The sequence below is a fragment of the Phoenix dactylifera genome, chromosome 8 (genome assembly GCF_009389715.1).
Source record: "Phoenix dactylifera cultivar Barhee BC4 chromosome 8, palm_55x_up_171113_PBpolish2nd_filt_p, whole genome shotgun sequence".
In the NCBI taxonomy this organism is placed as follows: Eukaryota; Viridiplantae; Streptophyta; class Magnoliopsida; order Arecales; family Arecaceae; genus Phoenix; species Phoenix dactylifera.
This window is the reverse complement of record NC_052399.1, coordinates 24,887,968-24,913,368: the sequence shown is the minus strand read 5'-3', so window position 1 is coordinate 24,913,368 and position 25,401 is coordinate 24,887,968. Positions and strand designations below refer to the sequence as shown.

Below are 25,401 nucleotides of genomic sequence, written 5' to 3'. Positions count from 1 at the left end.
GTCATATATAGCTTGCATTCATTCATATCCCTCTTTTTCCATGAAATCAGTTGAGTTCATAAAAAATAGTATTTTAGATTCATAAAAATAATAAATATATTTTGACAACCGAAATAAGTTTGTCGTAGAGATGAAGTATGAGACTTGCGAAGCTTGGATCACCACGACTTTTTTTGCTTTTTTTTTCAAAGTGGGCACAACCTTGATTGCAACGTCATGTCTCATTCGTTGCCAAGTTGGATATTCTTCAATCTCATCTTATTTTATTTGTAGCAGCAAGCTAGTTTTGGATCCTTATGTGGACATGCAGACGAAAGACGCCGATCTCTAAAGACGGTCCCTCATTGATGGCTCTCGTTCACCTTTGACCGGAGGAGTACCGTTCTGACTTTTTTCTACAAGAGCGAAGAGAGGTAATGAAGGTGTTTACTATATTAGTGTCATCAATTATCTTATATCATATTATACTTTTCCAGTTATTTTATACCATTTAATTTTCGTGCAATAGATGAATCTTATTATGTATCTCCTAATAAGGGTGGGCTAATCTCCACCGTTCTAGTTTATATTTACCTATTCTCTCGAGGAATGAAACTCACTTGAATCAAATCCTATTATTATGAGAATGATGATGAACATTATCATAAAAGTTATTATCCTCGTGAAGCATCAAATGAATTTGTTACAGGCGCAACGTGTGACTCCACAAGCATGCTTGTCTTTGTTTGTCACTGCTTAGTCCCTAATACAGTTGTTGAGATGGGTTTGGAAGGGACTCTACAGAGGGTGAACTTGCATATGCAGTGAAATTGGATATAGATTTTTGTCACCACCTTTGTTTATCACTGTATGACCCCTTTGTTTGTCACTGCCTTGTCCTTTTGTTTATCACTGCTCTAGTCCCTAACATAGTTTTTAAGAGAAGTTATCAGTTCTTGAAATTGAACTTGTGCTCTGTTTAGCTGAACTGATGTTGATGGGTATCACTGCTTAGTCCCCAATTTCTAAAGATGGTTCCTCATTGATGGCTGCTGATATTGAAGGCTATCTCTTTCACCTTTGATCGCACGAGTACCATCTTCAGTTTTATTCTGGTCAGAGAAAAGAGAGTTATTGAAGGTGTTTACTATATTAGTTTCATCAATTATCTTATATCATCTTATACTTTTTCAATTATTTTGTAATCTTTAATTTTCGTGTAATGGATGAATCCTATTATGCATCCCCTAATTTATTTTGATGAGATGAGGATGTACAAATCTCCATGATTATAGTTTATATTTACCTCATCACTAGAGAGATGATACTAACTTGAATCAGAATCCTCCTCTCTTGTCCAAGTGGAAAGTGATGATACCATCTCGATAATATACATCTCCTTATTATTATGGGAATGATGATGAACATTATTACGAGATCATCATGAAGCATCATATGAAGTTCGAGAGATTCTATAGGCATCATCCTAGTCTTATAGCAAGGAATGTTTACAAGAGCCAACAAGAGAAAAGAAAATACCAACTGTTGTGTATTTCTAGGTTAACTCTCTTGATACGTTTAGATAATGGAGAAACGTCTAAATAGCGTGCCAAGTACAAGCCCTTGTTAAAGATGAATGGAAAAGAACCCGGATTCCTACTAACCATGGCATGACCAACATCAACTAACTGGAAACTTTTTGTAATGGAAAACAGTTGTTATGATAATCAATTTTCAAAATTCCAAAATAGCTGGGGAATGTTCTTGACGAGTAGGGCCGTCGAAGTCTTAAATCCAATATGAGAAGATCCATACTAAAATCCAATGTACTATCAAGTCTAGATTTGAATTGGGTTTTACTTGTTGGATTTGATCTGGATTTTGTTTCTTGTTGTATTCTACATCTAAAGAAAGATTATTGCTGTTTTGGTTTAGTATCTTTGAATAAAATAATATTAAATGGTAAAAATAGCTTTATATTATTTACATCAACTGTATTTTTTTTATTACCATTGTCTAACGAAACCAATGACAATTATTTCTTCTGTACAAACTTTTTATCTTAAATTTGATGATTCTTATTTGAGTCCAAAAGATGATTTTTGTAAAGGCTCATATATAAAATGCTAACATAAATTGTGTATAATGACTGTACATGTAATTCCTATGAAAATATAATCAATTATGCATGTAAAAATGTTATGGGATTATTTGTTTCAGTGTCATACCTGAACCTAACTAAACAAACATATTGAGTGTAGTTTAGGATCCAAATTTTGATTGTTTTTTGACTGCTGGCTCGTGGTCCTGACTCCATGGCCATTTCCCTTTAGAGTGGGTGCGCAATGGTCATAATTTCCACTCTGGTAGTTGATAATGCCTTTAAAGGGAGTCATCATCTAGGGGTTATCAGTTTTCTTGAAACTTTTCTCCTCTATCTTAATAGCTAATTAAGAAAAGTGACCTCTTACGTTCTGTCCCTCTTCAAGCGTCTTTTCACTTCTAGATTGCTTTTCATGCCTCAGTTTATAATATTCTTTCATGACTTGTCTACTCTTCCCTGTAACATATTCACACGAGTAGGGGTGTAACCAAGCTGAGCTAGATTATGTGATCAAGCTTCGTTTGAAATTAATTTTGAGGTTGAAAGTTGACGTCAAGGTTTGTTTATCATTATTTAAAGTTTTATTTCAAGCTGAACCGAATCAAAGCATTGATCAACTTAAAAATCTTAAATAAATCTAAAAATCAATTCATGTTTGGATCAAGCTCGGTTCAATTTTAAATTAAAAAATGGGATCAAGCTTTGTCCACATTTGAATTAACATCTAATGACTACGACTACGAATGGACCGTTCCAATGATCCATTATCTAAACTTATAATTACTATGTATACAAACACATACATATTAATTCTGTGCAGTTCTTGACCAACCCTAGTATATTTTTAACTTGGCCTAAAACTTTCGAGCCTAGGTTGCTGGATCAAGCTTGGTTACATAGCTTGGACCCAAGCCCTAAACATGAGCATCCTTCAAAGCTTCAAGCTTTGTAGTTTATCCAAAAGTAAGGACCGCAGAAAGTGAAATCCTTGTCATAATCATCAGTGCTTCTCGAAGCACCACAGAAAATCTACAGTTCCCAAGAATATATGCTGTACTTGGGACATCAGAAGCAGAGAAGGGGTGTAAGCTCTTGCCTTTCCTGGTTCCCATCTGATAATCAAGTTTGGGTAAAGATTCATGTTCAACAAATTTATGAAACTTCTGATGACAATTGTGAAACTCGTTCTCTCTTCTAATCTCGAGAATAGAATTAAATTCTTCATTTGATTTTCTTTATGAAGATATGCAGGTGATGAGCAATGCAACCCGGGCAAACTTCATCTGATAGCTGTAAACATCTCCAGCCTTCATGGAGGAGGGTTCGTACCCAAGTATCTAAAGTATCCAATAAAATGACCCAAAGGCTATCATCAACCTAAGCTGGCAACCACACCCATTGAATTCCTGCACTATTCTGCTGGATCTGGCAGAATAGATGAAGAATGATGTAGAGAGGAGAAAGCAACGGAGCAAGAGGGAGAAAAGAGGCTCCAAGATGCTTCATCATCCTGTTCTGGTGGCATTCACATGCAAAGGAAAGAGGAGGCCATTACCAACATGTTTTCAGAAGACCCAAGATCATTTAAATGAGCAACTCGTAATATTATGATTGCAGATTCATGATTATTCTACGAAATTCTTTACTTTCTTAGAAGGGAAAGAAACAATATAGCCAGAAATGATCCAAAGAGCAATCTTTATACACAATAATAGTTTCCGGACACATCATATAGGTTAACCATACACTGGACATGGGGGGTTGGGGGTTATTTAACCTGTAACTGATATTGACATAACACACCACTGTGGGTAGGATTGAATGAACTTGTGTTCAAGTATACCTTAACGATCAGTCTTCAAACTCATGCATATGATCCAAAAGATAGTTTGCTGCCAGCTCCTCATTCTTGTTGCAGGCAAAGAAGACCTCCAACACAAGTGCCCGATCGAAGCCCATTGCCTCAAGCTAACATAATCACATACAATGAAGTTAGAGGACCCAAAATGTCAAAATATAGAAATGTTCTAGCAATTTTTTTCATATGGAAATGATCTAACAAGTTAAGATAGCTTAGAGTATCCAGCATGACTGATGACCTATTAATGTACGAAACTCACATAAGTCAAAACTTTTCACTTTACCAGCTTGATAAAATTTATTGTTGCTTGCATTCCATGAAAATATAGCAATCCTACATTGGTGAGCACTCCCATATCAATATCATGCAATAAGAACATTTGAGAAATACCTACTGCTAAGGTGGGGATTTGGCAAAATAATAGCTTAAATAAGAAATTTTCGAATTATTCCTTACTACATCCCATGAAATTTCGGTCTACCTCTACTCCTCTTCATTCCTTATACATATATTCAAGTTGCTCCTTCATGTTGGTGCATCTCTCAACCTACGTTGTACATGTACAAACCATCTAAGTTGTCCCTCACTTAATTTGTTCTCAATTGATGTTACTTCCACCTTGTTACAAATAACTTCATTTCTTATTTTATCTTTCTTTGTATTATCACACATCCATCTCAACATTCTCATTCAACCATCTTGTACACGTTCTTTTCTAACTATCACATATTATGTACTATAAAACATGATTATATGGTTGTCCTCTAAATTTTTTTTTCCAACTTGCAAGGTATCCTACGATCACATAATATCCCAATTGCATTTCTTTATTTCATCTAACTAGCTTTAAACCTATGGATAACATCCTTTTCAATCTCCCCTTCTTATGAATAGTCAATCTTAAATACCAAATGATCACTCTTAAAAACTTACTACATGACCCTCAATTATAATTCCATCTTCATCTCTATTTCTATTTTTACTAAAATTTCCATGTAGTCCATCTTGGTCCTACTTAACCTGAAACTATTGATATGTTAAACAAGATTCTAAGTTGATATGTTCACTCAAATTACTAAGTTGATTTTTTTCTTCTTTTTGAAGGGACAATTACTAAGTTGATATGTTAAACAAAATTCTCTGTTACGCTCGAATTTCTTGATAGCTGAAATCAACGCCAATGTTGAACCGAAGATGTTGAAATAGATTAGGAAAACAGATCAAAAGCAATGCAGGAAGATTCTGTGGATTCCATAAGGTTTGCAAGAAAATAGGAAGAGTAGTAGCTCGACAGATAATAACAAGAAAACCTCTCTACCAACAGTTTATGATTCACATAGTATGAAATTGTCATCATCTTTTAATCATAATATCACCTTTCAAGGGCAAAGAATGATCTCCTTGTAGCTCTAGGAATGAAAAATACAAAAAGAAAAGAACCCCCGCCTTCTACAAAACTACAGCTCACACAAAAACATTAGATGTATGATATCCACAATCACAAAAATGTAAATATATCCACAACCACAACACTAAATCCTAATAGCTTGAAAAACCTCAGCATTGCAACCCAACTAGAATCAAGACATCCATACACTGTTGTGCAAAATAGGACTTGCAAGCAAGATTTTAAATCCCATAGGACAGAGTTGTCCCAATTTATTCATAGAATGGGATGCTACACCGTCTCGCCCCATCCCGACACTTGGGACAAAGGATATCCCAAAACGTGCTGATCAGGATGCTAGAACAATAGTAGGATGGTCCTGTCCCAACACTCAATATGGTACCCCATCCCGGTGTCCTGTGAAGCATCCCAACTGACAAGAATTCTAGAAGTAGTTAAAAAATTAGAACATTAAAATGAATCACCTAATTTACTCATACTTTCTACTAACTGAAGGACTTAAAATCAAATGAAATAATCAATATTATCTAACTGAAAGAAACCTGATTTTAAGTAGTAATCCTCTTTCATGTAGGTGAGCTACCCTAATAAAATTGAATTCCTGCACAGATAGGAAGCCCGACGTGACCAAAAAATAACTTCACTAAGACCACAAAACCCTCCCTCAATTAACTGCATGAAAATACAAATACGTAAAAACAAATAATGGATGAACTTTCTCTTGATGCCAAATTTGTTCAAGAATATTGTTTTAATATATCTTTATTTTTGCTTCAGCTTTCTTCTTCATTTTTCTTTTTGTGTAATCCCATCAAGATTCTTCATCTGTATTGATTAAAATTACTTATACAAAGTAACAGTTTTCAGCAAATTTTAAAGAACCAATACGGAGTCTCATATCAGTTCTGTCCAAGGTTGGGCTAATACTGTGACTCTCTTATCCCGACTCTTCAAATGGGTTCGTTTTCAGCAAGTTTTAAAGAACCAATGTCGAGCCCCATACCGCTTCTATCCTAGGTTGGGCTAATAATGGGACTCTATTGTCCAGACTCTTTGAGCAAGTTGTCTCTTGGTACTTTTTTATATTTTTTATTTCTATTTTTCAATTATTTTTGTCCTAAATAAGCTTTGGATGGAAATATATGCATTTTGGAATCAATGTTTGAAGGGCACATTGTGCTAGTACCAGTATCATGATTTCAATAAAACTAAAATGTTACCACTAAATACAAGTTAAAGTGTGAAATATAACTTATCAATTATCAACCATCAAATCATAATATATATATATATATATATATATATATATATAATAGAATCATGAATTTAACTAAAACAATATCAAATTCACTTTTAACTGAATTTATTCTCATACAATTTTTAATAATTAGTTTACTCTAAAAATTATATTTATAAATAATAAAATATGTATCACAAAAGCAAAAAATAGTGTATTGTAGGGTAATGTCCGCCCTACCATGGTTTTAAATCCTAGTAAGATGGGCAACGCCTTGGCCATCTTGTCTCGTTCTCGCGAGAACGAGATCTAAGTTGGGGCAGGACTTCAAAACCCACCTACGTGGGGTGAAATCATGTTGCAGGAAAAAGAAAGAAAGAAAGAAATGAAGAAAGAAAAAGAAAGAGGAAAAAGAAAATAAAGAAAGCGAAGAAGGAAGAAAGGAAAGAAGAGGAAAAGAAAGGAAAGAAGAAAGGAAGGAAAGAAAAAAATGGAAAGAGAGCAAAGGAAACAAAGAAAGGAAAAAAGAAGAAAAAGAAAGGGGGAAAGGAAGAAAAGATAGAAAGGAAAAAAAATAAAAAGACACAAAGAAAGAAAAAAGAAGGGGAAAGAGATGGAGGCTTCCTAGCAAGATATTTGACTAGGACAGCTACTGCAACAGGGCGGGATACCCTCCATATGGAAACCAAGATGCGCCATCTCATAGAATTTAAAACCTGCATGCTTCCTACAACATATTCAAATTTCATAAAAAAAAATCAATATGATTTTCCCATTTCTCATTTTTTGGACCAAAATAGCGCACCAAGGTTTATTTTTTCGCGCGGGGGGGGGGGGGGGGGGGGGTGATGTTTCTAGAAGGATACATGCTCTTATCACTGTTTTTGGAAATTTTTAATTTATTAAACTTCGGAAATACATTCTATCTTCCCCAGTCTGAATATCCTTTACCAATGTCATATGGTCATCATATCTAATACATATAGTTAACTATTTTTATTTAAATTTTCCCCACCAATCACCTTTAGCTTAGTTTTAAGTTTCTCTGACTTGATCAAGAGCTTGGAAGCATAATTCAGGCCCTTACCCTGCTAAGTTTTTTCCCATCACAGACTCAATCTTAGGCCAAAAGGCCTGAACTGCTCAAATATGACTGCATAATGAGCCTCTATTTGTTTAGACTTCAAATAAAACTTTAGATAATTTGGTTACTTGGTCCTTAAGTATCTTGGAATTTAAGTTACCTAGATGCTAGGCTACTCAAGTTAGATGTTGTGAGGTTAATTTTCCTTTTACAAGTGACTTTGATCTTTAAGTTATTTAATTACTTGGTATTCAAGTTGCTACTGCAGGCTGGCTACAAATGTGCGGGTGGGATAAAGTCAAAGAAGTATTGAGTTATATTTTTGTACACGTATCATGATTGAGAAAATTCCTCTTCAACTGGTTGGTGACTTTCACCACCAAGGCCCATTTTATGTTTGATGCAAGTCTTCTGCAGAAAGCCTACAAAATCATCCTCTTGAAGCCAAAAGAAAGTGATGACCAAAGTGAAGACAAGTATGAAATGCATCATTGCTGTCCCTCATCCTCTTTTAACCACCTAGCAAGGACTATTGGCAATGGTGCAACAGCTTTCATACTAAAGTAGGCTGCAGCAACCACTTGTGTGACTTGGTGATTGACTTTCAGAGCTTCACCATCATGTCATCTAGAGGCATGGTCCAAATGCCTAGTATGAAACATAGGCAACTTGTGTCCATAAGAAACTTGAGTATAAGATACAAAGCTGGATATACACAGGTTTTCGGACCACAAAATGCGGCACAGCAACTAAACTAATGCATATACTCATTCTATCGCAGTGACAACAAGATGAAGCACATACTTATTAAGGACAAAATTATGTAGACAAAGCAAACAGCTGATACAATTTGCAACAAGCCAATCGAAATAGATATGTCATCTTGGGTCCCTTAACCCGACTGAAGAAAGCCAAGATCTCCAAAATTAAGAGCCTTAAGTGCTTGCTGTGGAACATGAAAAGGTAATGCTTTAAATATAATAATATAATGAACCTGTACTTGTCAAATTTTTTATTAGAGTTTGAGTCATTGGGTTTCTTTCCCTCAGCTTGGACTTTTAAGTTATTATCCTGTCTATTAATGGGCCCAGGCTGGGCTTGTCTGAGGCCAGGCTGAGCTTATTGGAATGGGTCATGGGCCAAGCCCAGGCATCAAATTTCAAGCCCAAATTCATTTTGGGCTTGATTTGGGCAGGCCCAAGCCAATTGGCTTGCATATCAAACCCTAATTCCATCTCATTTGATTCCTTCCCCTCTTATCTTCTCTCTCCATGGAAACACATAACACCGTATGCCAATCCTGCTGCCACCATCTGCCACCACCACTATCCACCTTTGTCGTCCATGGCAAGCAACGGACAGAAGGACAGAGAGGCGGCCAGGGGCAGAGGAGATGATGCTATGGCGACGAGCGACAAGGGAAGGATGATGCAGTGACGAGCAGAGGGGAAGATGCTGTGGTAACAAGAAGCAGAAGAGAGGATTGGTGGTTGCGCATGCACACACACTAAATATGGTGAGAAAGGAAAAAAATAAGCAGCTGGCCTTGGGACAAATCTAGGCTGAGCCAGGACTAGGGCCAGGCCATAAAAAAATTGAATATAGGCTTGGACTGAGCCAGACCTATCTTCTTTACCATGGCCAAGCTTGAACTTGCCCAAGCGCAGATCATTAGCACCTCTAGTTATCATGTAGCCAAGTTACCAAGTACTTGCTCTTTAAGATAATATCTGAGATATGTATGTTATTTGGTTACTTGGCATTCGAGTTAATATTTTAGGGGATAGGTTATCTATGTATGTGCTGGAGACGGCAGCTAAAAGAAATGCTAGCCCCTACTGTTTCTCTAGTGCCTTCTTTCCATGTCTCTCTCTCTACCTTTTTGTCTCTTTATCCCTCTTATTCCCTTCTATCGTCTCTTAACTCTGATGACATTGTCTCCATTTTCACTCCCCTAAGATTTCGGTATCCTCTAGTTTTCTGGATGCACATAATTTCTGCAATCTGAAATCCTGTTATAAGACCACTGTGGACATTCACTGAACCCTCTGCAACTTCTGTGTTTAGCTTCTTAATATCCTAAAAAACCTTACAGTCTAACTTGCAAGTCTAGAAAACCTCTAGGCCAATCACTCTTTAAAATATTTCATTTCCAATGTTTTCTATGACAGTACAGTCAGGTAGTAAGTTTGTTGATTCTCTAATTTCCCTTGCAAAGATTGTCCAAACTCCATGTGTAGCCTTCCTGCTATACCTTGCTGTATCCACTTTGTTACTTCTGTTAGTCATTACCTAGTAATAATTTTCATTTTTTTAAGAATCTCAACAAAATGTACATTTTATCTACCTGTTTGTTTCACTGTTCACCATTACTGGCTCAATATCTTTAACTTCAAATACCTTTTCAACTTAGTTGTAATTCATTGCATTAAAAGTTTCCAACTCTTGCCAGAGACCCCCAATCATGAGTCCATAGCTACAGAAGCAGGTAACCTGGACAGCTTTACATTGACTACCTCCATTAGCAGCATAACCAAAACCTTAAAAAATGGATTATATAGGTTAACTTACACGTTCAATGGCTTCACGTTCCTCTGGAGTGACTGTAAGGGCTTGAGGCATTTCGGCAGCTAACTGACCTAATAAATTGCTGCTTCAAAAAAATTAGAAAGATCAGCAAAATCAACATCCTCTCTAAGTCTCTACCATAAACCAAGAACATATATATATAAAAAGGCTTCTCACCTTTCTCCCTCAGCAGGTTCATTGATCAAGCGAAGGAATTCAGCTTGATGTTCTCGAATGAGCCTCATAACTAGCGGATTTTGCTTCCCCAGCTCTTGAAGCATGGGCTGTTGAGAATCCAAGGAGACTACCATAAGACAGACCATTATAAAATTATGAAATAACTCAAAGGCCAGAATTTAGATTCACATAATAAAAGGAACAAAAAGAAGACCTGTAGGATTTGAGGATTTGCCTGCACCAACGCCTTAAAGGCTTGGAACTACAAAGAAAGAAATGGAGGGCCATAAGTTTCTGCAACAGTTACTAGTTGTAGTCTAATATTTAAAATACTAAACTCATGATACCTGTGGACTATTACGAAGAAAATCAAGGCTGCTTGCACCTGACCTCACATTCGGAAGACCCTGCAGAAGGAACAATGAATGAATCTATCATATTTAAATTTGAATAGAAAAAAAAAGTAGCAAGCATTTGCTGCACTTACCTGAGGAAAGAGGTCCAAAGGATTAGCATTAGGTCCACTGGAAGGAACTGCAGGCTGAACAGGTTGTGGAGCCTGGACTGGGGAACTGGCAGCTTGCCCAGTTGCAGGTGCTTGGGCCACAGGCGGGGCCTCAACATGTTCAGGAATACCCTGATAATATGTGTCAACATAAGACTTACAGATAACAGTGTTAAGGATACCTCCATAATTTTGCTGCATTCACATAGCGATACTTGAAGATCTAGAAGTGGAAAGGTGGAATAATCACATGTTATCTTGTGATTGGTATGAATTTGAGACTGAAATGTTAATGACGTTGTCATTTATAAAATAAAACAAGAAAAAGCACAATAATGAAAGAATATCATTAGTAACAAGTACGATCCTTGATTAAGGTCTAGCAAACCATGCCGAACCAATCAGTTCAGGACATACCGAATCGGCCAATTTGAGGCATATCGAAACGGACTGGTTAGTGGCATGGTTCATGGGCTCAAATCAAGACATCAACCATAAAAACCTCAAATCCTCCTAAATCAAATGCATTAGACATGGAACAGGAAAAAATCCACAATAAAAATCTTCGAAAGGGAACTTGGAAGACGACAACTCGAAATCAGCTCCAATAGCCCCCAATCGATTTGCTCTAGTGGAAGACAATGGCGGCCTCAAATTTGGCAAAGACACGAGAGGGAAAAAGGATTCGGGTCCCATTTAGGTTCCGATCAGCCGATTTGAGCAACACAATGGCGCTTCTATCTCTCTCTGTTAGGGTTCGCTCAAAGTCCACGTTGCTAAATCCAGCCTCTCTCTCCCTCATCGTGAAGCCCTCGAAGCCCTCCTCCTTCGAATCTGGCCTCTCTCCCTCATCACAAAGCGCTTAAAGCCCATCCAAACCCATCAAAGCCCGGCCAGATGAGTCCCCCCACTCTCTCTCCCTCTCTCTTTCTCCCCCTCCCTCTCCTTCATCCTCTCCCACCTCTCCCGCTCCCTCCCTCTCCTCGTTCCTCTCTAGCCTTCCCCCCCCCATACACCATGGTTCGGTACGGTGTAGACCGGTACCGTACTAGTTGCCAGGAAGCACAACTGTTGATATCGGTTCTACTTACCTTGATCTAGATTGCTGGTGGCAATTGGTTGTTCTCTATTCCATCATGCTCGGAATGCTGGTTGTGCTCTATTGGCCCTTATGATAGCATAGAACTGCCAGTGACTGATTCCAAAAGGAGGAAAAATTCAATCTAGCTATATTAGTGGAAGATTATCTTTTGCTCACCCCTGCCTAAATGTAGCATTGTACAAAATCAATTGCTTGAGCAATTGATTTGGCTTGAGTTATACAATTATCATGAAGTCAAGAACCATACCAATAAAATAGCCCATAATGGTGCTTATTTCGTTTTTCTTCAAATTAGTGTTTGGACATAATCCAACACATGATGCATAGATGATGATAGTTCTTGATAAGTGTGTTTGACTCATCTTCAAACAGCCCTTGTCATATTCAGACTCCAAGAAGATATAATCACATCTTACTTAGGAAGCCTACATCTAAAGCATTTAGCATTGCTATTCAAGACCCCGATGACAGATTATGTTATAAGCCTAGCACATGATGAGTTTTCTAGAATCATGGAAAGATCCAAAGCCCAAAGCTTATTCATGTAAGGGGGCTGGTCGGTACATTTGTATACTTTATCCTGGAGTATCCTAGCCATCATTCCTACTCCTAACTTGGTGAATTTCTTTATATTTTAATGCTAACAACTCAGCATCTTAAGCATACTCCATTGACTACGTCCATTATATGTACTATCAACTTTCAGACTAGGAGGGGCCTCGTTCCAGTTTCCCCTGAAAAGACTGCCTATTAAAGAAAGGGAATCAAGAACATCTAGGAGTCACAGGAAATCCACCTCATCACTACCACAAATAGGTCAAGGAATACTTTGATTTTAAGATAGTGAGCTATTTGAATAATGATTTCACAACACCCCAAATTAAGAGCTTGAGAATGTCCTAACGACAACCTAAGACTCCACTTCTACACTTCTGCATGATGCTACCAACCCATAGTCTCTCTCTCTCTCTCTCCCCCCCCCCCTTTTCATTCTGGGTACCCTATGAGCAATGCTGCATATTACAACTACATAAAACCCGATCCTCGGAAATCCACAAAAATGACTCTTTGCCTCTTCTACCAACTAAGATGAGATCCAAAGTCCAGACATTCATTATAGGTTCTTGAGCTCCTCATATGACTTGATAAGCTATTTCACTCCACTCCCAAATCTGCCTTACGAAAGATCTCATCTTTTATCCTAAATCGCCCAACAATACCAAAAGAATTTTTGGGATGATGAGTTCCATGCATCTAGCTTGAGAATAGAAGATTTCCTTGCCAAGACTGTATCTGATTCAAGATTTATGAATAGAAGAATTAAAACTTTGTGGAGTTCTTGGCCAAGGCATCTAGAAGGAAAGAGGGAGGGAGAGACTACTATAACACCTATGGCTAGTTTAGCGGCTACGGAGGAGGCTAGAGGACATTGACAGATTATCTTGAGAGTTCATTGACCATGCTTGGAAAAGATGAATTTCCTAATTGCATGAAGAAATTGGATAATCAAATACATTAACCATGGTTTGTAGGGTAAGATCTTGGAGGTCTGTACTAGCAAACTGACTCGTACCAGTAGTGAATTGATAGTCATCCCCCCCTACCGAACGACAGTACCAAACTAAACCATACCAACATCGTACCACTTAGTTACTGACACAGTCACCGAAAGTGGTACTACGAACCTTGAAATTAGTCCAGTCTTGTTTTTGCCCCATATCAAAGTTTCCCAAGAAAAATGTTTAGAACCACCAAAGGAATATGTGAGGGAGACTCCATCCTGTAGTTTCTGTTCATTACCTGCACCAAGGTTATCACAGCTCCTTCCAGACATAGACTTCATCCACAGCAGCTATCTGCATTGACTTAACTGAAACTAAATCGAGCACCCCAGGAACTAAGTTGTCTCATATTTTCTTGTATCAAAGGTTAGTGCTTGGATGCTGAATTATTGAACAATCTAGGATTCAGCTCTGTATTCTATTAACCCAAAAGATCAATGAGAGTGATCTAAACTCACAACCTTCGAAATTCAGCAGCTTTTCTGTAAAACTAGGAGAATCAAACAGAAAAAGTTGGAGGAAGTGGATAGTTGTACTCATCCAAGGTAAGCAATGCAGAGGGTTGATACGAAGCTAAAAGCAGTTCATTTGTGACCAGCATTTCTTTGTTAAAGTTTAACATGTAAAATTAACTTATTGCTAGCACTATCTGTGCAGATACATGAGGATGCCTAAGTATATGTTATTGCAGTATTGCATATCCATCACACAAGAATGATTGCTAGTCCGTATGTAAATGTCCAATGTGCACGTAACTGAGTGCACACATATATCAAAGAACATGTAGACTTATATATGCATGGATCTCATACATTACGCAAAATCCTGTGCAACAGATATCATGTGTGCAGAAGTAACAGTGTATGTACAGATTCATGAAACATTCAAGAAAAAATTAAATAAATTCTAGAGCATCTTGAGTTGCAACACCATATAAATCATGTTAATTCCAATAAACAATATCAATGGATGAAGGAAAATGGAAGCATGCCATAAAAAAATGTTGTTTAAGCAAAATGAAATCTGTAGCTTAAGTGTAGCAATTCCATAATGGTTAAACAACTTATAAATTTTGTTTCTTTAATATACCCAGAGCCCCATATGTACCCTGCATAAGAATGAAGATGCAGACTGGAACAAAAAAAAAAAGGTGTAACTGAAAATGATTTGACCTCACAACCTAACCAGCACTATAACTCAAGGCTGGAACAATGGCATCTAGTTTCAAATGACCATTCCCTTTCTTGATTCATACATTAATCCATGCCCTACTAACTACAAGTAAAAGCATCATCTTTAACATTGTACGCCAACCAATCCTCAAGTTCCATCATCACCTTACCTACCCAACCTTTAGTTCTCATGCCATAACTCATACCAAATTTCCTCTTATAACCAAGCAGAGCTATTTGGCCGTAGTTAACAAGTTGGTATAATTATAAAGGCCTCATTTCTGCAGCATGGCAATCCAGTGTGACCAAATGGAGCCCAACCCAACATGAATATCAATGGAGAGAACAAAGTATCCTAGGAGTGGGCAACATTTTAGGTTCGCAATATGTCCTAAATATGGATAATGAAGTAAAAAAAGCAGCAATAGGTATAGTATCAATATTTTGTGTAATTCCAAACCGATAAATTCAGGTCACAGCTATATCGATCAAAATGATTAGAAGTGAAAAGAACCTCTCTGTAAAGTTCACAATGAGATGCAGAATTCAGAAAAGTAAAGCTATTATATGTGAGGAGAAAATAAAGGAAATGAATCTCTATTATAGTTGAGGAAAAATGAAGAAAATGAATCTTACTGAATATAAATATTCAACAGCCCTTTCAGGGTTGTTATATGCCGCATGCAAAGCACGAACAACAGTGTCCCTCTCCCAGGTCCCCCCACCCATGTCAAGAATCTGTTGGATGGTTTTTTCTAAGTTATTGCCTGCAACAAGATTAGATGCCGCTTGACCGTATGCATCTACTTCAGTGCTGCTTTGGCAAAATTAGGTAACAAAAGGATGTCAGACAAAAATGGTCAGTGCATTAGTAAACATGTAGAATGACATTACTGATAAATAATTTTCTAATACTGACACTTCAACAGGACCAATAAAGTGATCAGGCAATGACATCAAGAAATGAAGCACCTCTATAACACAAGTGAATAGCGAAATGTTTGAAAAGTTGATTGAAAGAAAATGAAAGAACACTCACATTCTTTGGACGCAAATTAGTCATTACACTGAAATCATCTAAGCTATCACTTATAATTCCAGTATAAGCTAAATAAAACTCATTTGTTTCTATATTACTAGGAAGATTACATAGCATTGTGTCCATAAAAGCCATATTGTGAAGGTTTAGATAGAGAGGAAGCTAATTATAAGGAAAATTATTTAGATGAACAATGTGAAAAATGCATCATAAGACAAGATTTTGTTCAAAAAGCAAAGATTACTGTGCTAACAATATATTATATAAGAGAAAAGGATATGATGCACAATTAAGGATCGGCACCAGCACCCAATCAAGATAATTTGCGATGGAAAACTGCAGATTTAGACATCTGATGTAGCTCTAAAACATAGAATAAATAAAAATATACATAATAAAATAGTCAAATAAATATAACATATGAAATTCTTGTTCATTATTATTTAGTCTGTTCTTTTTATATTATTTACCTTTGTCCAACAAGGAAGAAAGATAATGCTTACTGGAGAGAAGATAAAAACATAATATAACTCTAGAAATAAGATCTTGCCATGCGGAAAAAGAATGAATATAAGAGATGATAACAAAGAGAAAGGAAATGGATGAGTGGAAGACAATAAGAAACATTAGAGTGCTTTAAAAAAAAAAGGGAAAAATAGACTATTTTGAACATAATTACATAAAGACTCCAAAAGGGTAGCAGAACTAAAAGATGATAAAGAAAATAATTCAACAAGTGGAAGACAAGAATTCATACTCCTCGGCAGAACTGGTACCGGACACCGTACCGATTCTCCGGCGGCATCAGTCGGTACAGGCCGTGTCGGGCCTGTACCAACAGAGGAGAGGGTACGGTACTGTGGGAGAGAGAAAAAAAGAGAGAGAAGAAAGGAAGGGAGGGAGGTGGAGGGTGGCGGATGCCAGCAAAAGCTAGCGGGAGGCGAGGTTGCGGCCGGTTTTTTTATTTCGTTTACAAACTTCACTTAAAAATCGAGAATTTTTTTAAGCCGTTGCCGAACCCTTGTTTCGAACCTCCCACGGCATCCGCCAGCTTCCGCCACCCTCCACCGGCCTCCAGCCCTCTCCCTCCCCTCCCTCCCCCGCTCGCTCTGTCTTTCCTTCTCCTTCTTTGGCTCTGGCAACAAGTTTTGTTTTCATTGCTAGAACCGTACCGGTGAGCCACCGGTATGGCTCGGAATAGCTGAAATCGTCCGGTTCGGGATGGTTCCGCCGACCTTGCTCCCTATCAAGTTGAATGGCTGATGTAAGCAAAACTCCAACAAGACAAAAGTTCTAGTTGAAGTAATGGAACAAATGGATTGGTTTGGTTTCTTGGCCTTTAGTTGTAATATTTAAGAAAAGAAAAATATAGAAGCAATGTTCGAAGGCAAGAATTCATACTCCCTGTCAAGTTGAGTGGCAGATGTAAGCAAAAGTCCTAGGAAGATAAAGAATTGTAGTTGAAGTAATGGAATAAATGGATTGATTTGGCTTCTTGGCCTTTGGTGTGAAGAAAAATATGGAAGCAAAGTTAGCCGAGATGAGTTTATGAGGCTAAATATTTTCCACTCAAGGATGCACCTGCTTATAAATCTATATGAAATCTCATCCCAGAACCCCTTGTTTAAGAATTTCATATTCAATTTTTGTTTTTAAGATACCCACCACCCCACACCTGCAACCAAACCTATTCTCGCACCAAGACCCGCTTCTAGTAAATACAGACAACATACATGTATGCACCAATTATTGTATTGCCCGAATATATGACCAAAATTTGGTGTGGTCTTATTTTAAGAATTCATAAACTATGTCCAATTGTATAGTGACAACGTCCCACCACCATTGGCACAAAAGGACATAAAACCTATTACATATTTGCAAAGATAATACAAACATTTCTTAGGATTTTTTTTTCTTGATAATTTGCATTTTTTACTTCTACAGGAAGAAAATTATACATCTATAACTGCAAGTTTTGTCGATCTAAAAATTTACATCCTAGATCAACAATACATGATTATTCTTCCCAATATAGTGCATTAGAAATAAATCTTATGTTACCCATATCCTACATTTCACCTTGGAGGATCTATGTCACAAATTTACGTAAGTACAATATAACAATAGAGCATGCATCCAAGAAACTTTCACCCTGGAGGATCTGAGTCACAAACTTACATAATTATCATATTACAATAGAGCATGCATCCAAGAAACTTTGGCAGATTAGATTCGACCAACAACTTACACATCCCACCAGTCATTTGTAATCAAGTCAATGTAACATTGCAGAAAACCCACAATCCCACAAGCCAAAAGCATATTTAAGTAGTGTCAAAATTAGAATAGCTGCCAAAATAACTTAAGGATAAATTATAGCAAACTTTCTCAACATGATGTCCTTTCATGTAATAATCATTTATCCATGATTCTAAAGGAAGGTTCATGGACTGCTGTATCGTCCCAAACCACCCAACACGGCATGTACCATATTATGCCAGGTTGGAACAATTATAAGACTCATTTGCAGGTCAGTACAGACCCCGTACCATCCCACACCGAGGTATACCAAGGCATACCAAGGTGTACCCAGATGTACCGAGATAAAAAATAAGAAAAATAGTTCGAGGACGGTATCGGTATGGGGTATGTACACCAGTAATGTACCGGTATGGTACCCGGTAACAAGATTGCGAAGCTTAGCAAGGTTTGAAAACTTGGTTTTGGTTTCAATTTCAACAAATCTATGGAGTTTTATTTACGATAGTTTTGGCAATTTTGAAACTTTCACTCCAATGTTCATTTGATTTATAAAATCAAGAAATTCAAAAAATAGATTAAAAATAAAAGAAGCCAAGAAATGTTATTACATGATGTTTTTGAGTGTTTTTGTTACATAGGTTATTTATATGTGTAATTTTAGTAATTTAGACTAAAGTTAATATTGCATGCATGTGAAATTAAACATAAGAGTGTTTTGTACTATGAATATATATGTATGTAATTTACTTATCGAAGTTCAGTTATTTGAGAATTCTTTATATTTTGTTTTAAGAAACTTTGTCTTGTTGAGTGTTGAATTTATTATCTATCTCCTATTTAACTCGAAAAACAGAGGAAAACCATTAAAGAAATGAATCCAATACGAAAAGCCATGGTCCATTTAAGCTGAAAATGGCTGAAAGTGGACCAAACAGGTCGGTTTCCGTCAATGATGAAACTACCCAAACCGACCAAAACCTAGAATTGAATGACAGTCTCTAAATCAGTCTCGACTGTAACCAATCTGTGTTGGCCAAATCATAACTTAAAACAAACCTTGGCATAAGGAAATAACATGTGTGGCACATATAGAAGTAACCTTTCTTTAGTGGCACACAAATTTTTGACAATTTCCACAGTAATCATTTTTTTTGGGTAAGTTCGGGGTTACATTATTTACACTATAAAGATACACAGGACACAACCATTGCCATCGCTATAAACACCAAAAATCCCAGAGGCAAACAAAGAAAGCTTTAACACCTTGAAAGCCACCAAAACTCCACCAATTAGGAGTCGACGTTAGGCCATGACATAACATGCATGAGCATGTCTCTTGTGGACCCAGCATGCGCCTGCATGGGATGCAGTCTGAAGGATGGGAGCAGGCAATGAAGAGGGCTTTTGGAAAAGGCCCCGAATAGGCTGGCCAACCCCAGGACATTAGGCTGTATACAATCCACATACTCAGTGCTACACATCAAAGCTTCTAACGCTATGTTTGGTTGCAAAAATTTGCAAGGCCGGCCTACTTTCCTTGAAAAACTGATAAGTTTAAAAGTTTGTTATTATATTTCAGGAAAAAAAATTCATTTTATAGAAATAATTCTTTTTTCCTTTTTTACAGATTCTCTTGAAACCAAACATACCCTAAATAACAGCCCAAGATCATGCCAATCGCTACACAATAAAAGATGCTTAACAATACAAACTAGCCTTCATTACACTGTTGAGATGAGCAAAATGTTACAATAAGATGATTTTCTTAATTAATTTATTAAAAAAAAATTAAGTATATCAGTTACAAAGTGAGCGTAAAAGACAACATACGACACAGTAACTGCAGAAGCTGGGGCAGCTGTGGCAGTTGGAGTAGGTGCACTTGCAGGAACCCTGTTTAAATAAGTGAACCAACAGCAGAACATGGTATATAGTAGGCTGAACACCGACGCATAAAAGTATTTCATCATAATTAATGCCATAAAAATTAACCATGTGATTGATAAATAACTCACGAAGCCAACATTGTGGCAGGTGCTTGAGGTAGAGCTGATGCTGGCATTGAAGGGATAGGTGGCACAGTATTAGTGGATGGGGCCTACACAGAAGAGGAATAAACCACGAATGCTTCTTATAAGTTCAAGATCTGAATTGCACTGATGATTGAGTGCATTTTATTAGTTAAAAATAACAGGTCTGTACCATGTATGGATTCTAAAGTCACTTGAAATACTTGGGGAATTGCTGTATTTCCTTCATATCTTGATGCACAATAGCATGCATAAAAATATGTATAGCACAATCCTTTCAACGCCAAAAAAACATGTGTGGACAAAAAGGAAAATAATATTTTAATATCTTAGCTTGTCTATTTTTATTTATATGATATTTTTCCTTCTTTTAAAATTTTGGAATTTTTTGTTACTATTTGGCCAATACCGCGAAACTACTCAAAAACATAAAAACTAATCCATACCATCCAGGATTGCAGCCCAAATGAAATCAATTTTTCATACCCTGGCTTATACTTAATTGCATGATAAAAACAGACTGCCCATGAGTCCTAAAACTACAATGTCAGCGAACTTGCAGCAGACGGCCAACAAAAAATTAATTAGTGCAATTAGATGCAAAAACAAGGGAAACCCTGTAGCAAAGAACAGTCCAATATAAATTGGGAATTTTGCAGAATAAAATATTGTTGGTTATACTAGTTGCAAATTTAATATTCTTTTTTTCTCTTTTTTTTGCAGGAATGGGATATGTTTTTGGGCGGATATGCTCTTATGCCCCATCATGCCTCAATATTCACCCCTGCAACCCTTGACAATTGTCTGCCAGAGGTTGCACAAGCTTTGAATATCAATGCACAAATTTGTGAAAAAGCTGACTCCAAAATTTAGAATAAGTACTTTTATAAGAAAAATTTGCAAAATTTTAACACCCAAAAATTTTAAACATAAATTGCACAATTTTTTCCAACTGCTAGATCAAGAATATGGGTGAGTACACCAGCATGGCAAAGGTCAACAGGATTTTGTTCTGATGGAAATGAAATGTCTAATTCCTGCAACATGAAAAATAAGGTATTTATGTCATAAATAGTAAATTCTACTTTTCTTTCTCAAAATCCCCATACAATTTTTGAAGTTGAAGTAATTGCCTGCATCACAGACAAAATTATACAATTTGACAATAATGCAAAAATGGATTGAAAATTAAGACAGAAGTCATTAATTTTGCAGCAGAAAATTGATTTACATGATCTTGCATACTTCTAAACTAAAACTATCACACTGTATCATGTGTTTCCTAGATACTGAAATGACTCGTACTGACTAAAATTTCACAGAACATTAATGCAGAAGTCAAATGCATTGCATAATTGCACAGAGCATGAATTGTAGAAGTCAAATGCACTGCCATATGTGCTGCAAGTGCAATCACATGATTCTTGCTCGCATGTCCCAAATTTCATTCTGATTCGTCAATCATGAATGAAATTTATTTTAGAAATCTTTACAATGTTACTTTTTAAGTAGCAATATCAAGTATAATTAAATAGATGAATAGTTTATTTGGAAAAGGGCAAAGACTTCAAAGAAGAATCAAATCTTTCCATTGGCCATGAAATGGTTATATCTATTGTTCAGCTTTTCAGTAAAACATCTGGACAGATGCATAAACATATGACCAACGTTGGCAAAACCGGTTCCACTTGCCCGGCAGGGCGAGTCAGTATGGGCCCGCATCGTGCCATGCCAAGCCCGTACCGACACAGTAGAAGAGACGGGGGAGAGGACGAATTGGAGAGAAAAAGAGAGAGAGAAGGCGGAGAGACGGAGGCCAGCAAAGAGCCGGCGGAGGCCAGCGGGGCAGCAGTAGAGGTTGTGGCCGCTCCTCTGTTTCGTTCGAAACAGAAGTTCAACCACTAAAAAAATTTCACAGTTTTTAAGTAAAGTCAGAAAATCGCTTGTCGACTTCACTTAAAAATTGCAAAATTAAAAAATTTATGATTTTTAAGTAAAGTCGGCAAGCGATTTGTAAACTTCACTTAAAAATTTCAAATTTTTTAGCAGTCAAACTCCTGTTTCGAACGAAATAGTGGAATGGCCGCGGCCTCCGCTTGCTGCCCCAGCGCCGGCCTCCCCCCCCCCCCCCCCCCCCCGCTCTCCCTTTTCCTCTCTTTCCTTCTCCGCCTCCGGCAATGGTTTTCATTTCTGTCACTGGAACCGTCCCGGTGAGCCGTTGGAAAAGCTCAAAATAGCCGGAGTTGCCTTGTTCAGGACGGTTCTACCGACCTTGCATATGACTTATAAAATTTTGGACTTCAAAGCATCAAATTTCAAACTTCATAAAGTTAGACATCAAAGGTTTTACTGAAAAAATATAATGGTCTATGTCAGCCCCAATGTATGGCATAATCAAAGAATAGATAGCATGGACAACTTTTAGAAGCATTTGCTCCTTGTAAAACACAAATTGCCGATTCTTGTTGCCATCAATGGTGGCTCGTAATTTGCCATCCACAAAAGGTAGCAGATTTGAATTGTGTGTACATTTTGTGAGTATAATGATCACCTCTTTTACCTGATTTGCAGGTGCCTTTGTAGCGGTTGAAGCTCCACTTGTGGAGCCCTTGATCTGAGAAAAATATAGATTACATGTCAGTTTAAAATATCTTTACAAGTATATGCTGGAAAATATAATAATTTAATGTGTGTTAAGTCGAATCAAAATCTTAAAAACAAACAACGCTGAACATCAAACAAATGTTTAAAGCGAAGAAAAATAGATAAGTTATGAGCAAAAAGCATTCATTTGTAAGCAAATTATCAACTGCCCAGAACAATAAACTTCAAATTTTATTAAGAATTAAAATTTCACATTCAAATATTACAATCACCATATTTCATAAGAAGTTGGTTTTAATGTTGCCTATCATGACCTTATACCATGTTTAATGGATCCTGATCATCTAGGTGGAATCAAGTGCTATAATAAATTCAGGCATGCTAGAGCATAGCTCTTGCAATATGTTTCTAAAGTAAAATAGACTATAACTTCCCTGCCAGTGTTTGTCAATGAAGTTCGCAGAACGAATACCTACACTTTTACAATCATACATTCATCTAAAAACCAGCCTATGTAACCTTTTGGCTACTGCATGTAAGGCCAAAGTAGCCCCAGCACACAGTTGTGTTGCGTAGCAGTCGCCCAGTTGCCTGTCTAGGCTTAGACAGCTCCATATATGCAATCCAGGCAGTACATTGGTCGAGCAGACTCAATTCAGTTTGCGCATGGACTTTAAGAGGGACTTTCCCTTTAACCCTTCATCCTCCTGCCCTAAAAGAGAGCAGCGAGAAAAAATGATGAGAGATCTGAAGAGAGAATGTTGGTAATGGGAAAACATAATGGACAGCAAGTGATGTGCCTTGGGTGCCAGGGCAGTGGGAAGGTGTTTTTTCTCTTCTTTTCTCTCCTAATGAAATTTCTTCCCTCCATTCTTTTCTGCTCCTCTCTTTGTGCTGATTGACAACCTCCTTTTCTCCTTACCCTTTTCCCCTATTCATCCACTACCACATCACCACATATTTCATCCCCTCTACCCTCCCTATCCTCCTTCCCTTCATCTGCCTTCTTATCCCACCACCCTCCACCCTACACACCTCCCACTAAATCCACATCCACCACCTCTCTACTCATTTTCTTCCTTTGCCATTCCAACATTTTTCTGATATTTTTACAGTCCCAACAACCAAAGTGGCCACATAACTCCAAGAAGCAATGTGGTAGCACAACCACTTGCATAACTCAACTGCCTTCTAGAACCTTGTGCATAAATTTATTCATGCTGATGGAAGACTCCAATTGCTCGATCAAGAACATAGGAGGGCATTTTAGGCCCTTGTCCTACTACATGGAGTTCTTACAGAAACAATCACAGACCTTGAATTATGAATGGTCCAGATTTATTCATAAATTAAGTTTGCATTTGTTTTAAAGTTACGATATTAGAATACTTGGCCCTTAAGTTACTTGACTTACAAGTTGCTTGCTTGAGTCCAAGTAATATTTTTTTTTCAAAAGTAAGTTAGGTTACTTGGTAGCCAAGCCATTAAGTCATTTGGTCTCCAAGTTATGTTTTTCCTCTATTTTATTTGGTTACTTACCTTGGGTCATGTGGGCTCCATATATGCAGTTTGAAATAGTGAAAGGATGTCATGATTTATATAAGTTGTGTTATTAAAAAGAAAGTGTTCACTCTTTCCTACTCCCTTTCCTTTATTTTCTCTTTTCTCCTTTAGCAAATTCCTGCTTTAGCCTGCAGAAATATGTAGTGCGACCTGAAATTTGATCTCAAAACAGTATTGAGCTCACAATGTCAAACTTAAAATGCTCTCCAAACACCACACTCTATTCCCTAAACCCTAGGAAGGACCTAGATAGCTTTCCCCTTTCCTTTAATCCACAAAATTATTCACTAATGCCCTATTTTTTGCAGTAGGACAGCAAGGCAATTGCCGCAATTCCTCCCACTTCTTAGGCCCAATTCCTATTGCAGGCCATCCCCTAAGTTGTCCTGTGTCAATATCTATATCCGACCAGTTTAGACATTAATTTTAAACATAACCTCCCATAAGTTCACTCATTGTATATAGCATTCTGCATTTTGTTAAGTTAGGTTATTACGTTTTTTAAGTTTAAGACAACCACCTTCAATTAGTAGAAGGTACAAACAAGAAATACATACCAACAGTCCAACAAACATATTTACATATTCACATATATACATACATGCACATACATAAACATATACATACACACATATACAAATTCTGTATATATAATATACATACACATCATACATACATCCAAATATGTACAGACATACACATATTCAAATATATAACTACCCATATCAAGGTTCGCAATCTCAGTATCAGGTACCATATCAGTACCTTATCAGTTCGGACGGTACGGTACGGTATACACTCTATACCAAAATAGCTCTCTAACCATTTTTCTCAATTTTGTCTCGGTACGCCTCAATACAGGTCAGTATGCTTCAATATGAGCCGGTACGCACCTCAGTACACCTCGGTATAAGGCGGTACAAGGCTTGCACCGATGCAAAGATAAATTTTGTACCAGTTTTCTCTCAATACAATATGGTACGCCCCATACCAAGAGGCAGACCATGATCCATACATATTGTTACATGTGCTATGTATGTGTGTATTTATATTGACATCATCATGTGCTGCACTTGACATCACATACTTAAGGGAGTTCTGAAAGAAGCAAAGTGGAAGTAACAAACTCCTGTGGTCTTTT

The 25,401-nt window shown here is 37.2% G+C and overlaps 1 protein-coding gene across 5 annotated transcripts in view; it reads right to left on the bottom strand.

The window, feature by feature from the left end:
* Window positions 1–3,663: 3,663 nt before the first annotated feature.
* The window catches only part of LOC103715340 (ubiquitin receptor RAD23d-like), a 33,727-nt gene continuing 11,989 nt past the window's right edge, over window positions 3,664–25,401 (bottom strand). The window contains exons 3-13 of one of the 5 annotated variants that reach the window (XM_026807785.1): window positions 22,645–22,707; window positions 20,079–20,161; window positions 19,894–19,956; window positions 15,396–15,573; window positions 10,906–11,055; window positions 10,766–10,825; window positions 10,633–10,680; window positions 10,419–10,525; window positions 10,245–10,323; window positions 4,228–4,277; window positions 3,912–4,051 (exon numbers count right to left, since the gene is read on the bottom strand). In XM_026807785.1, the coding sequence (XP_026663586.1) occupies window positions 4,242–4,277; window positions 10,245–10,323; window positions 10,419–10,525; window positions 10,633–10,680; window positions 10,766–10,825; window positions 10,906–11,055; window positions 15,396–15,573; window positions 19,894–19,956; window positions 20,079–20,161; window positions 22,645–22,707 (867 nt within the window). In that variant the 3' untranslated portion in view covers window positions 3,912–4,051; window positions 4,228–4,241. Of the gene's footprint in view, window positions 4,052–4,227; window positions 4,278–10,244; window positions 10,324–10,418; window positions 10,526–10,632; window positions 10,681–10,765; window positions 10,826–10,905; window positions 11,056–15,395; window positions 15,574–19,893; window positions 19,957–20,078; window positions 20,162–22,644; window positions 22,708–25,401 lie in introns of all 5 variants that reach the window. The other 4 variants (XM_008802931.3, XM_008802932.3, XM_039129347.1 and 1 more) reach the window with 4 other exon arrangements.